The sequence below is a fragment of the Acomys russatus genome, chromosome 10, assembly GCF_903995435.1.
Source record: "Acomys russatus chromosome 10, mAcoRus1.1, whole genome shotgun sequence".
In the NCBI taxonomy this organism is placed as follows: Eukaryota; Metazoa; Chordata; class Mammalia; order Rodentia; family Muridae; genus Acomys; species Acomys russatus.
Window position 1 is genome coordinate 68,494,571 of NC_067146.1, and position 13,696 is coordinate 68,508,266.

The 13,696-nt window shown below is 46.2% G+C and overlaps 1 protein-coding gene across 2 annotated transcripts in view; it reads left to right on the forward strand.

Moving 5' to 3' along the window:
• Positions 1-13,696, forward strand: part of Cpvl (carboxypeptidase vitellogenic like) — a 99,832-nt gene that overhangs the window by 21,217 nt on the left and 64,919 nt on the right. For both annotated transcript variants that reach the window (XM_051151601.1, XM_051151602.1), the window contains exon 6: positions 4,736-4,802. In XM_051151601.1, coding sequence (XP_051007558.1) covers positions 4,736-4,802 — 67 coding nt within the window. The remainder of the gene's footprint in view (positions 1-4,735; positions 4,803-13,696) is intronic.

Consider the following 13,696-nt stretch of genomic DNA (forward strand, 5'->3'; position numbering starts at 1 on the left):
CCAGCACCCGGGAGGCAGAGGCAGGCAGATCGCTGTGAGTTCGAGGCCAGCCTGGTCTACAAAGTGAGTCCAGGACAGCCAGTGCTACCCAGAGAGACCCTGTCTCGAAAAACAACAAAACAAAACAAAACAAAAATTCCATTTAGCTCTGTGATTGCCAGGAGATAACATCTTTTCCAGGTAGCTGTCTTTCTTCCCCCAATCTTTGTGTGTGTGTGCCTTTACATGTGTATTTTACTCTGTAGCTTCACCAAGACCTTTCTAGGCTGAAAACAGTCTTTCTCCTCCTTGTTCATCTTACAAAATTTGTCTTTCACGTTTAAAAAAAAAAAAAAAAAAAAAAAGCAGAGGGAGGGATATAAAGTTGTAAGCTTCGTTAAAATATACACATAAATTTTCCTTTCATTTTCTTGCATTCTTTACATCTATTTTTAGTATGTTTTAAAAAACTAAGTTGACCTTTCCAATTTGGTCAAAAATTTTTTTCCCAAGCTATAAATTGCTAGTAGAGAACCAGTCTGAATGCTTTCTGGACCCCTGAGCACCCTTCGCTGCATCAGGAGAAGCTGCCAGAAGAGTCCTAGTGGCCAGATTCACCTGCCTACTCACCCTGCTGATTACTCCGTGAGCAAACCTGTCACCTCGCAAGACTCTAAGGGGAGACAAAGATCAGGGACAAAGGCATCCCATTTACTTTTCTTTCTCCCAGGCACATCAGACAGAGGGCCAAGGGACAGAGCTTTCGCTGTCTTCCTGGTCTTTATTTCCTGCCAAGGACATCTCTTTCTTTCCTGATGCTGACCCAGAAAAGACTATGGCTGTTCTCTAATTTCCCACATCTCAAGATTGTAGCGATCTTGTTCAGTCTCCATCAGGGATACCTGGTTCTTGTGCCTCTGTGCCCAGGGGTTCCTTGGGATGTATTAGCAGATCCTTCCCGAGGGACCTCTTTAGGCTTCCCACTTCAGTGTCTTTCTCCCTGCGTAGGCTGGACTGGGGCACCTGCCCTCAGAAGCTCACTCAAGTACCCACCACCACCCACCACTTACACTGTGTGTTCTCCTGCTTGGACACTTACACACACGCACACGCACACACACACACACACACACACACACACACACACACACACACACACACACACACACACACACACGCCGCCATCCCCAGCCCTGCTACAACCATCTCTGGCTTGCATTGTTTAACTAGCAAACGCCCCCTAGGGTGGAGGCTCTCTATTAAAGAAATGTGTTCACCCTTTGCAAGCCAGAGTTTTGGCAAAGCACTCCACCCCCTAAGCTGGAAGCAAGGATGGTTCCAGCTAGCAGTTGACCCTGTGTGTGGATGTTTACTGCTGACATGTGGTCCATCTCCTCTTGCATGACATAGAAAGAGGACGTATTTCAAAGCAGCCGTTGTTTATAGCTGTTTCGGTTCCCTTTGCTTCAGGCTCTTAGAACTGGAAAATAGCTAATCAAGAGTAGTGCAGAAAACTGATTTCAGCTGTTGCCTCTACAGTTTACACTATTCGTTTCCTTTTGTGACGGCATTCTTCTCTCCAGCTTGCCAGATGGGTGTTTGCAATAAGAAGGTTGCTTTGGAGCTAGTAAATGGGCTACCGGGGGCGTTTAAAGAGCAGATCTTTCTTCTCCCTTTGAAAGCCCCCTAACTATCCCCCACCCTTTCCCCAAGATGGGATTCTATTTTTCTGTGGACGGTACCTGGCCTGGAAGAAATGGCCTCCTAAAGAGCCATTTAGCATCCGTGTTTCCTACTGGCTTCCTTTGTGTTCAGAAACGTTTTCACTCACGTTCAGACACAGACTATAGAGGATGCTGCCGAGCCTCTCTCCATTTAGAAGGATGTGAATGAGATGTGGTCAGTTTGCTCACTCTGATGTGGTGGATTTCTTGGCTGATGCTGCTGTCCCCCATCTCCCTTGATCACCGGATACATTCCTGGAGCTGGTGACATAGAAGCGAGCAGCACATAGCCCCTCCCCTCCCAGAGCTCACAGGCTGGTAGAGGTCCTAGGGTTACTTTCTAGGAGCTGAATAGAAGTGGCACAAAGCTGCTCTCACCTTAGGACAGCCGGCAGGGAAGTCAAGATGAGAAAGAGGAAGAGGCCAAGGCAAATTTTGCCCTTTCAAAGAGACATGTTGGTAACAGACTTCTTCCAATGACCCCCACCCCCCACTCCCTCCCCCCCCCCCCGCCTGCCTTCTGAGGTTTTCATCTTCCAATAGCCCATAGCTGCAAATCTTCATGTGGATCAACTCGTTCTTGAAGTCAGAGCTCTTGTGAGCTCATCACCTCCCCAAAAGTTTCACCTCTGGGCCTTGGGGCTAAGCCCCAGCAGTGCAGCTCTGGCAAGGCCTTCCTGCTCTGAGTCTTGAGGCCCCGTCAGTGTCTCTTGGAGCTCATGTTGCTCCCTCTCCTACCAGAACCAGCTAGATTCTCTCACAGCCACTGCCTCTGTTGCCCACCATCATTCTGTCCTTGCCCTACATCCACCGAAGGATCTTCCCAAGGAGTCACCTGAGGAGCAATGTCCTCCCAGCCACTCCTTCTTTCAACAATGTGGGGTTCTGTGACCAAAATAGCCTTTCACTAAAATTCTGTTGATCGAGGAAGTCCTTGGCACAGTTCCAGCAGGAATGTACACTAGAGGCACCTGATGATGCAGGGTTTCTGTGCCCGGCAACAAATCGTAACCGAATAAACCACACAGATGTTTGTGTGTCACACACACTAACATTATGTGCAGCTTTGATTTTATTTTAAGCAGAATCTCACCATGCCATTGGAACAGTACTTGGCCTAAGTACAGTTAAACGAGCAAGGAGTCTGTGGCTCTGGCTACTGAATTTACTACTTTCATAATTTACTGCTGGTAAGAACCATTTACTGCTGGGTGCAGTGGCACAATACTTTAATCCCAGCACTTGGGAGGCAGAGGCAGACAGATCTTTGTGAGTTCGAGGCTAGCCTGCTCTACAAAGTGAATCCAGGACAGCCAAGGCTACACAGAGAACCCCTGTCTTGAAAAAAAAAAAAAGAACCATTTACCTCCACCGAAAGACCATAACTGTGAGTTTAAAACAGGAATAGGTCCTTTGAGTGAGCGTTTGCTTCAGAAACCTCAGCTACATTGGCACTTTCGAGGCATAAGTAATATGGGAGATTATCTCCTTCGATTTAGGTTGCCAGATCTGGCACAAAATTCCCAGTTAAATAGAAAGTCAGATACACAATGAATATTTCTTTATATATTAGTATCATTCAAAGGTGAAAAGCAATGAAAAAGATAGCCAACACAGACCTGTGACTACACACACACACACACACACACACACACACACACACACACACTATGTGCTACACAATCTATGGATGACTTATACTAAAGCATTACTTATTATTTATCTGAATTTCAATTTTAATTAGACACCTTGACTTTTTACTTGCTAAATCTTTTAACCCGAAGGCTTCCCCATCAAACACCAAGGAAGTAAGCTATAAGTCAGAGCGGGAGACTTGAACTTTGCTGTACTGAATGAGCCGGTTGCCTTCCAACAAGCCGGAAGAGAGGAAGGGAAGTGTTTCAGCCTGAAGGTTGCTGCAGGGACGGTGGAGAATGAGCTCCTATTTTTACCCTGGTTCTAAAGTCAGCTCACTGCCAGCCCTAACGTGGAAACTATCAACATGCAAGCCTCCCAAATTTAGTTCCCAAAAGCCACTATAAAAAAAAAAAACAAAAAACAAAAAACAAAAAATAGAGAATGCACGAAGCTCACAGCAGTGTCTCACAGCGAATTTTTATGGAGCCTTTGAAAATTAGCTCTAACAGGGATCATGGTGGTCACAATGACCGAGGTTTTCTCTTTGTGACCCTTGAACCCTCTCCCACTCCAGGCTTTGCGGAGCCTCCTTGCCTTTCATCTTCCCTGGAAGGCTCATGGCTTTTAGTCCCTCAGCAGGAAGCTGGGACCTCAGCCCCTCCTGGCTCTCAGGCCTTGCAACCCAGGTCAAGGCATTCCTAGAGTGCCTGAGTTTCATGCAGGGTTTTTGTTGTTGTTGTTTGTTCTTTTTTGGGAGGAGAGGTCTTCTTTTTAAAGTGACTTTGGTAAAGATCTTTAAAAGTCAGCTAGTCTTTTCTTACTGATTGTGAAACTCCCACCAGGCCATTTCAATCTATTTGAGCCTAGCTTACGGTTCTGGCTATTTTTCCTCCTTCAGTCTTTTCCTCTCTCTCCCCCTTTTCACTGCTTTGGTGTTCTTATTAAAGCACTGGCATTAGGGAAGCTCTTTTAGAGTGTGCTGATAAGCAACTGAACTTCCTATTTCCTCTCCACACAGCGGGCCTAATGGTTTAAATGTCCCAAGGTTTAAATGGAAATTGGCAGGCAGTACATGGAAGCTGGCACCATGGAGGACCCCTCGGCAGCGAGGTGACCCTAAGTGGCAGCTACAGGTTTAATAAGTTGCCATAGTTGATGTCCTGTGCCCGTACTCCGGTGTATGGCAGTGTCAGCCGACCTCTTTGCTTTGTCTAGCCATCCACGTGGAATGTAATATTACCCTCTCCAGATGGAAAACCACATATCGGGAAGGGGCGCACAGCACAACGCTCTCTCCTTCCCGTCGGGGAGCATGCCCCCTGCTGGTGAGGTGTGGTACCCGGGCCACTCTGACTCACTTTCTCAATCAATCTCTTCTGTTCTCTCTTCCGCAGCGCGCTGATTCAGTTCTTCCAGTTGTTCCCCGAGTATGCGAAGAATGACTTTTACGTCACGGGGGAGGTGAGTTGATGTCTTCTTTTCTTGTGTGCCTCGAATAGCAAGAGGACTGAACTATATAGCGACACTATAGCAAACATATGCATAGACGTTTATGTATGGTGCTAATCTGGGCTTTATCGTTATCCTGAATATCATCTGTGACGAGGTTCTGATCTAAGATCTGTGAAGGTTCATGTATCGGGATGGGTGGCAGCGGGTGAATATGGTCCAGTATCCCTCTCCTTTCATTTATATGAGTGATTCTGAGTGGGAACCAGGCGTCTATGCTACACTCCACGTTCCAGACTTGTCTTACTCTCCTGAGCGGTCAGCGTCAGGGAGGATTCCACCTTGAGAATGCCACGCAGGCTGCCCACTAGGCACCATCCCGTGGCGCTTTGCTGCTAGGGTGATAGCAAACTCGATCACGAGGTTAAGATGGCATCGGCTAGCCTCCAGTGCTTCAGCACTCCCGCTCCCGTTTGTAACTCCTAAGCAATCTAAAACCACACGAACAACTCTTTACCTGAGTCGGTCCCAACAACTTTAAACCAATTGATGAGACGGGTCTATTATAAAATGGCCTTGTTCTTGTCTGTGTCTGTATGGCTATCACCCTGCATCCTCCTACAGAGCTCATCCCCTCCATCCTCTCTATGTTCATGTATATCGGGGTGGACCCCAAGCATTGATATTTCTACCTGATCTATCAAAATCAACCGCTTTGGTTTTGGATGCTTGTTCTAATTCTGCTCTGTGAAAGGCCCTTCAAGCTGGCTCTTGTATCTTTTGCAGTGTTTGGTAATTTCCGGGCGCTTCCCTTTTCTCACAAGTATTGGCCTCTGAAGCACCCTGTCCACTCCTTGCCCTAGTCCTGGAATCGGTCATTTCTAGGGACTTTGGTTCATTTCAGTGGGGAGGGGCATTGACAGCTAGGTCTGGAGCACGAAGAGTGCTTGTTGCTGCTAGGATGATGGGCCTTGTGCCTGGCTGAGTCATGTAACTCGGATCTCTACCACAGGCTACTCCATTTCTCCCCTCCACTAACATCTGTGTGTGTCTTCTCCTACACTTAGGGCCAAGGCTCCAAGCAGCATCGTTTTCCTCCTGCGCACAATCCCACCTTAGACCCTGAATGACTTCAGAAATACTCCGCCATTACCATAGCCAACACAAAGCCTTCATTAGGGCTTAGCATCTCACGCTCTGTTGGTCTGTCCCTGGATCTTGACTCAGCTCATCCTCAGGCATATTCATTTTTCATATTGAACAGCCCCTGCATTCCTCCCTGGTGCATAACTAACTCACCAATAAGTCTACCCATGTTAGTGAATCTCTGGGGAGTTTCTTTCAGTACCATCCTGTTTGGGACCAATAATGTGGGCTATAGAGATAGAATAAAGACCACAGTCGAGGGCCTACCCCAATTCTCTTGGGAGGAAGGATCATGCAGGGGCAGCCATCCTGACAGCCTGGAATGAGTGATCTTCACAGGAAGGTCCAAGTGATGGTGCCAGCGGAAGAGCTGGAAGGATGCCGGGCAAGTGGTCCACAGATGTGCACATGAAGGGACTGAAAGACGAAAACAGGCTAAATTCCTAGGGAAGGGCAAGTTCATGGAACAAGGAATTTCTTGAGCCTGTTTCCCCCCCTCTTTCTAAACTGGCTTAGTGGTGTATACTGTTTCTTTAATACTCAGCTGCTCACTATCAAGTTGCATTTAGTTGCTCTATTGGTGACATTTCCTCCTGTCCCTTGCCTGCTGAGCATTTTCAGAGGCACACTGGAAGAGGAGCAGGAAGTTACAGCCTTCTCATTTCATAGTAACCCCGGGAGTCACACGTTTCCCCGTCTAGCAGGAGACAGGTCTACGTACGCAGTGTGTCATTCCTTGTCTAGCAAGTAATGTGGCGATGCTGTGAACCATGGTGCTCAGCAAAGCTGCCAAATCCTGGAGCAAAATTTTTGACTTGTCTGTTTTATTTGTGCCTTGTGGTTTTATGCGTGTCATTTCCAAATGTGTGTCGGAAAAGAAACCTTTTTCTTTTTATCTTCTTTGCTGCCAGGATGTGTAAAGAAGCCTGTGCCTTCTGTGAGACAGAGGACGGTGAGAGGGAGGGTAGCAAGGGCCTGGAGGCATGGGGGTGGTAACTGTGTGGCCTCAGCTTCAGAGGAGCACAGTAGATATACCAACCTTTTGACACTTTGACACCACATCCTCCCCAGAATTCACAGTTGCGAACCCTGCCACCGAGTTACAGAAACAAACAAACAAAAAAGCAAACACGAACTCTCATGTGTTAAGTATGCTTATGATTCTATATTTGGCCACATGCAACCCTCAGGCTACAGATGCACATGCCTGCTCTAGAAATCACTTTTTTTTTCCTTGTTCAGAAAGAATAATGCTAAGTAGCGATGCCCCACTTCTCCAGTTGCACACATTCTATTTTGTTCGTCTTCTAAGGCCACAAGGGAGAGCAGAGTCCTGGGTTGATAATTTGAGATCTGGAGTGGAGTAGAGGAATTTGAGGGTTGAGAATTGGAGAGCTGGGTCTCACTGTATGGCTCTGGGCCAGACATTAACCTCGCCAAGTCACAGGAGTTAGTTTTGAAATCAATCCCCATGGCTGTTTTGCTTTGTTTTGTAAAAGTTCAGCAGCGGTCTCCCAGACTCACCCTTACAGCATCCCTATGTCTCTGCAGTTCGAACATAATGGCAACCCTCCCTGCCTCGCTCCAGCCTTTCACCAAGTGGTTGATTGAAAGGCCTCCCTTTTCTGCATGTGCACTTGTTCCTTAGGAAGTCACAACAAACAACACTACCAATTTGTAGATTCAGCCTTGAAAAATAATGGATACATTAAAAAAAGTTCTACTTTTTTTGTTGCACCTGTGTGGGGTAGAGCATCCTTTACCTATGTGCCAGGAATGAAAGCAGCCTGCCCAAAGGGTCTGCAGCAACTGTTCAGAGCGCTGGCACTGGTCTAAGAGCATCTGGAAGTGATAGTAGTACCTATTACATAGCACCGTTTGAGTGTTTAATTAGATGAGCCTCCTTCGGTATTTAAAATAGTGACTGAATGTGGTGGGCATCCAGTACTGATGCCTCCTCCATTAGCGAGCAAAGCCCACGGCCCTTGGCATGTAGACTGGGTTGGAGGTGTTCAGAGACTCTCTGCTTGCTCATCAATGGTCTATAGCATTGTCTGTTCTGTTGAGTTATTATGGCTGTGCATGCATGCATGTGTGTGTGTTTGTGTTCGCATGTGTGCACACGTGTTTCCAAAGAACTAACCCAGGGCTTTGAGCATGTTAAGCCAGCCCTCTACCACTGTGCTTTATTTCTAACCAAATGCATTTAAAAAAGCATTTGTTTTGCCTAATAGATGAAGGAGCTTTGAAGATGATACTATAAGTCTGGTTGATTTGTTTTATGCATATCAGAATGTGTGAGGATCTACACACACCCAGCTGGCATGGCATCCCGGGGAGAGTAGTGTAGGTCCCTGCGGGTGTGAAGGACAAGGGAGAAAGAATCCTCTCCTCTCTTCCTTTTCTTCTCTTCATCTCGGCCCAGAACACCAACTGGAATTAATTTTCTCCAAAGAGAAAGAAATGTGTCCGTAAATCACCCTCCCTGAGGCAGGAAAAAATATACTTCAAAAAGAAGCACACTGTGATTAATTCCGGCGATTAACTTTCTTTCTAAGTGTTATCCTCTAAGCCAGTGACAGCCCTACCTGGAACACAGGCAGATGGCAGGATGAAGGGAGAACTGCCTGTTGCTCTTTGAGCATGGATGGATGGATGTACCAGTCCAGGCAAAGACTCAATGCTGTGGGTGGTTTTAGAAATGAGGACGCTTCCAAAATGGCAGAGTGTGTGCTTAAAACTGGGCATCACTTCCCCACAGCAGAAACGAGTGGGGTCTCTTTACAAGTAGATTTGTAGCCATAGCTAAATCGAGGAGCAAATACAGGCCGAGCCTGTAAGTTCAGTGGGGACCCTTTATCTTCATGGAAAAATTCTACCGGGAACATGGTGTCTGACTACTTCATTGACGTCATTACCATCCAATAGACCGAGGGCTCAGCCCAGCACACAAAAGTGAAGCCCCCTTCATTTTTTTCTTTGGCAGCGTTAAGCATTCACTAAGTGGGTGTTTTAGAGTGGCTCCGTGAAAGGCTGTTATTGGGCACAATAAATCTATCAGTGGGGTTTCTCCTCAGCTATCAGCTACTTCCCATCTCCCTGGTGCTGTCCCTTCCTCCAACCTGAATGCCCCCCCCCCCCCCCGCGACTCTGCAGCCTGCCGTCCTCCGCCTAGCCTCCTACTCTCACTTGTTCCTTTCTCCTTGGCCACCTCACGCTCAGGTTTACTTCTCCACATGTCTTCCCTGTCTATCAGGATCATCACTGCTCATTAGAAAGGATCAGGTAAAGTACACCCCAGTGTATTTTTCTCTTAACACACTTAACGTTTGGATTAAGAAAAGTGCTGACCCAACACAAGGTATTTATACTAGGTGACTCACAAACACTGACATGCCAAGTGATGAAGTGCCATGTGAGATGGAGAAGGAGAACCATGCTAGTGATAGGCCAAGAATCATTCTGTGTTGGCTTCCATCAGCCTTGTTACTCTTGAAGCCACTGAATTAGGGGGCTAGAAGATAGCTTCTGGAGCACCGAGGTCATGTGTTTTATCATGAAAATGTTTGCTCACATTGGAACGCACAGCAGCCATCAGGTGACCAAGACTTAGGCCTTACAAAACCAATCCACTTAAATAGTGGGAAAGCCAAAACCAGAACTCACTGATGAGACTCCAGGGCTGAAGATTGGAATGCTGACATTGGCTGTGGGCTATATATTGTTGCCTGGAGAGGTGCTTTCTGGAAACCAAATCATCTCCAGAAACTCTCTCCCTGCTCCCTCAGAGTTGACCCTCTTCTCCTGGAAGGGAGTTGACACCCCCTTTCCTATTTCCTTCAGCTCTCTAGGGTTATAACTCTATATGGGTGAGATGAGGCTCCCAGCTCTTCCATGTCTGTCTTTCTGGCCAAGACCTAGTTTTAATCACAAAGACTTAGCTTTGATCATAAAGTTTTATAGCACAAATGGAAGTTTCAAGTGATATAAGGACTGGAGGTCCTTGGAATGCAATTCTGTCTTGGCCATGGAACTTGCTGCATTTTATTAGATAGTATTCAAGCTGGCTTAGCTCTGCAGTCCATGACAAACGTCTATTTTCAATTACAACCATCTGCACTTGCCAATATTTTCTTTTAGAATTGAAAACGGATTTGTGACTGTTTAATGAGTTTAATATTATAAAAATCAAGGTTTAAGCTGCAACCCAGAGAGCCGAACAAGGGCATATGGAAATGTTTACAAGTTGGGCCTCCGGCTTTCAGAGAGGATACCCAAATCAAATCAGTACATATTTACTGATTCTCAAGTTGCTCAGAGAAGAATGTGAGCACATAGACCGAATTCATAAGCTTTGTCTAGAGTGAACTGTCCTGCTGGATCAGATAGTACAAGTCTAGACACAACACTGGGACCTGGTTAGAGATGTCCAGGGTGGGGACAGCAATTCAAAGGTAAATCACTTGTGCACCTTCAACCATCTAAATTCTGTCTACTCAGCACAAAGGCCTCGGTTTGAGTCTGCCCCCCTACCCCAATACCACCTCCTAATATCCTCCACTCTCCCACCCTCCCCCTAGCCCTCCCACCCCCCAACCTCCACCCCGGGTTAGCTCATACTCATTATTTACAAGTCAAATTAACTGGAGTCTCCATTTTAAACAAAGGAGTTTATTCATCTGCTTGAGTCACCTGGCAGCAAGCTGGGCTTCTCCAGTCAGCTCTGAGGTCAGAGTAAGATGGGGGGTGGGGGGTGGGGTGTTGCATCCTGTGTTCCTGTATCTGTCACTGGTGGGTGACATTTTTTTTAAAGACGCACCCTCAGTATTAAAAGTGAATTGTCTATCATTTGGAAGCCAGTGTGGACCTTTGCATGGGGCTGGGCTGGTGTAACTAGAAGTTGGTTGGCTGCAAATCAACATGTTCTCACTCCGTGTCTATGCCTGTAGCTTCTGCAGCTTTCTTCCTAAGCTCATAGTCAGGAGAAACGGATGGCTGATAATATCACGCTCTTATTAAAAGCTTCACTTTTAATTGCTGCCGTGCAGTCTCAAAGTTAGATGACGCATGGTCTAGAAATGTTTAGGAAGCTGTGGCGCTTACCACAACACCAAGGTGCCCACACTGTGGAGCTTACCACAACACCGAGGTGCCTACACTGCCTGCTTATTTTCCACACTGACCGCTTGACGTCACCCTTCAATGGTGTTGAGCTACAGTGAGACCCCAACTGCCTCAAGGCTAGAGGAAATCAAGGTTGCGTTGGCCTCACCTTGTCTGGACTATTCCGTTAGGTTTGTTGGCCACTTTTGTCTTTCTTTGTGTTTTCAATGTATATCTAGAACTCTTTCCTGTATCTTCTGGGCTATTCCCATAGGTAAAGGAGCCCGTTCCAAAGCCGATGCACGGGAGGAGCTGCGCCTCAGGACATGCGCACAACTCCTTCTAGGCAGCCAACCTTGCACCCTTCTGGAGACACAGAGTTCCCTCAGCCCAGTCATGAATTCTTCAAAGAGGCATCTTGCCAGCTGAGTGACTGGGGAAATGCCCTGAGCAGGGCAGGGTGTTTAGGATGGCCCTTAGGGTGCTCAATACACCACCACTGAGGTTGCAGATCCCTTGACCTTTTCTGCCAGGCAGAGCCGAAGACTATGCCCAACTCCGAATAAAGAACCTATGTCCAGGGCAGCTGTCTCTCTTTGAAAAGCCATTGCTTATAGTCACTGATAAAGCTATGAAAGTCTTGCCACAAAATTTGTGCATAGAAGCAAGGCAGCAAGTGAATACAAATGCACTTTTTAAAAAGCTGTACTTAATAAACATGGGTAAATGTGCCTTAAACACTAGAAACTGTAGATACATGTAGTAGTTATGTAAAGGGGGCATTGTTTCCAGTAGAGAGTTTTTGTCTAACCCACCCCCACGAAGAAGATGCTGATTGAAGCTTGCTTTTAAATATGAAATCTTCTCCCTCTGTTAAAAGTACGTGAGTAGCAGGGGCATGGTAAATCAGCTGTGAATGCTGTTGGAACACGTAAGAAGTGAGAGATTCAGGTGAACACAGGATTACATTGAGTCATTTACACATCTGGATAATTAAGCAATCACCACATCCTCCACAGACTGTTTTTTTTTTTTTTTTTTTTTAACAAGTACAGCAATCACTTCACGTGATTTCCACGAAGCTGTTCTTAACATCATGTAAGTATTCACAGGGACTGCAGACCAAGAATGAAAACTACATTCAGCTATGATGTTAAGACCCTTCTCTCATGGGCAAAATAAAAGACGGAGAGCTGAACTCTGCCAGGCTTCTGATATAGGAGAAGAATTAGAGCTTCAGTGCTTCTTTGAGCCCCAGCAAATAAAGCAAATGCAAACAAACACAGCTCGAAGTCGCTGGTCCTTCTTGCTGGAGGTGACTGTGATTACAGTCACCATGGGGAAACACAGCAGTGCTAGAATTGGCAGCTCGCAGCTCCTTTACATATCAGCGAGGACTACCAAAGCGAGACTGCGATCCAGATGTGTTGATTACTGACTTTGCTAAGGTTGTGGTGTGAGACTTGTATGCTTATCTGGCTGAGTTCCTTACTGAAGGTCACTGCCAAATGCTAGCGGAAAGTGCCTGTTCCCAGCAGCACTTTTCCTTTTTCCCTCTTAGAATGGCTTTGATGTTGCTCTGAGCTTTTTATAAGACAAGTGTGAGATCTGGGTGTGGAAGGGTAGTGTTAATTTCCAGACCCTCAAGGGCTTTGCTGGGCTGCTGCTTCCTACACTGGGGAGCACCAAGTGACATCAGAGAAGACTTGTGACTGGAGCTCTGGTTTTGGTCATTACTGTCACCATTAAGGACATAAGTCTTTCTTTCTTTCTTTCTTTCTTTCTTTCTTTCTTTGTTTCTTTCTTTGTTTCTTGTTTTTGTTTTGTTCTGTTTTCTGAAACAGGGTTTCACAACAGCCCTGCCTGTCCTGGACTCATTTTGTAGACCAGGCTGGCCTCGAACTCACAGAGATCCACATGCCTCTGCCTCCCTGAGTGCTGGGATTACAGGCGTGCGCCACTGTGCCTGGCTGCAAGTGTTCTTATGTTCAAGTCCAAAGTAATAATACAAGCAACCATAGCCTGTTTCTAACCTGAAGGCAGACACTCTCCCACCCCCAATACGAAGTTTTATTCCATTTAAAATATATACAGAAGTGGAGGAAGGAGAAGTAAAATAGACTTGATTCGCCAATCTGTTGTCTTCCAAGGCATTTGTAACAGTGAATAGTTAAGCTGAGAAAATAAATAATTCCAGGACAAAACGTCTGCTTTGGCAAACACAAAGAACTATATCCCAACAAGGAATGTAAAAAGTAATAGAAATCTCACTATAAAGTGTTGATTTCCCATAAAAATAAGACTATAATTGCCTACCATGTGGCAGCCAAGAGAATGATGAATGAACACGACAAGGAAGGATCTGTCACACTGACACAAAGCAAGGAAGTGTGTGACAGTCATTAGAAACAAAGGATGAGATAACCGTCCTCACCGCTAGAACAGCGAGTGTGGGGTGAATATTGAAGAACACAGTGGTCTTAGAAGCGACTGTAGAATTTTCCAGCTCCTTGTCCTGTTTGTCATGACTGGCCTCACTAGCAAGGATGGGGTGGATAAAAACAGGTCCCAGCATGGCACCCTGAGAGTCACACAGTGACCATAGACTCAAATGTGATTTGCTAGAAGAAATGAGATCTGTGGAAGTGGCCGACCCT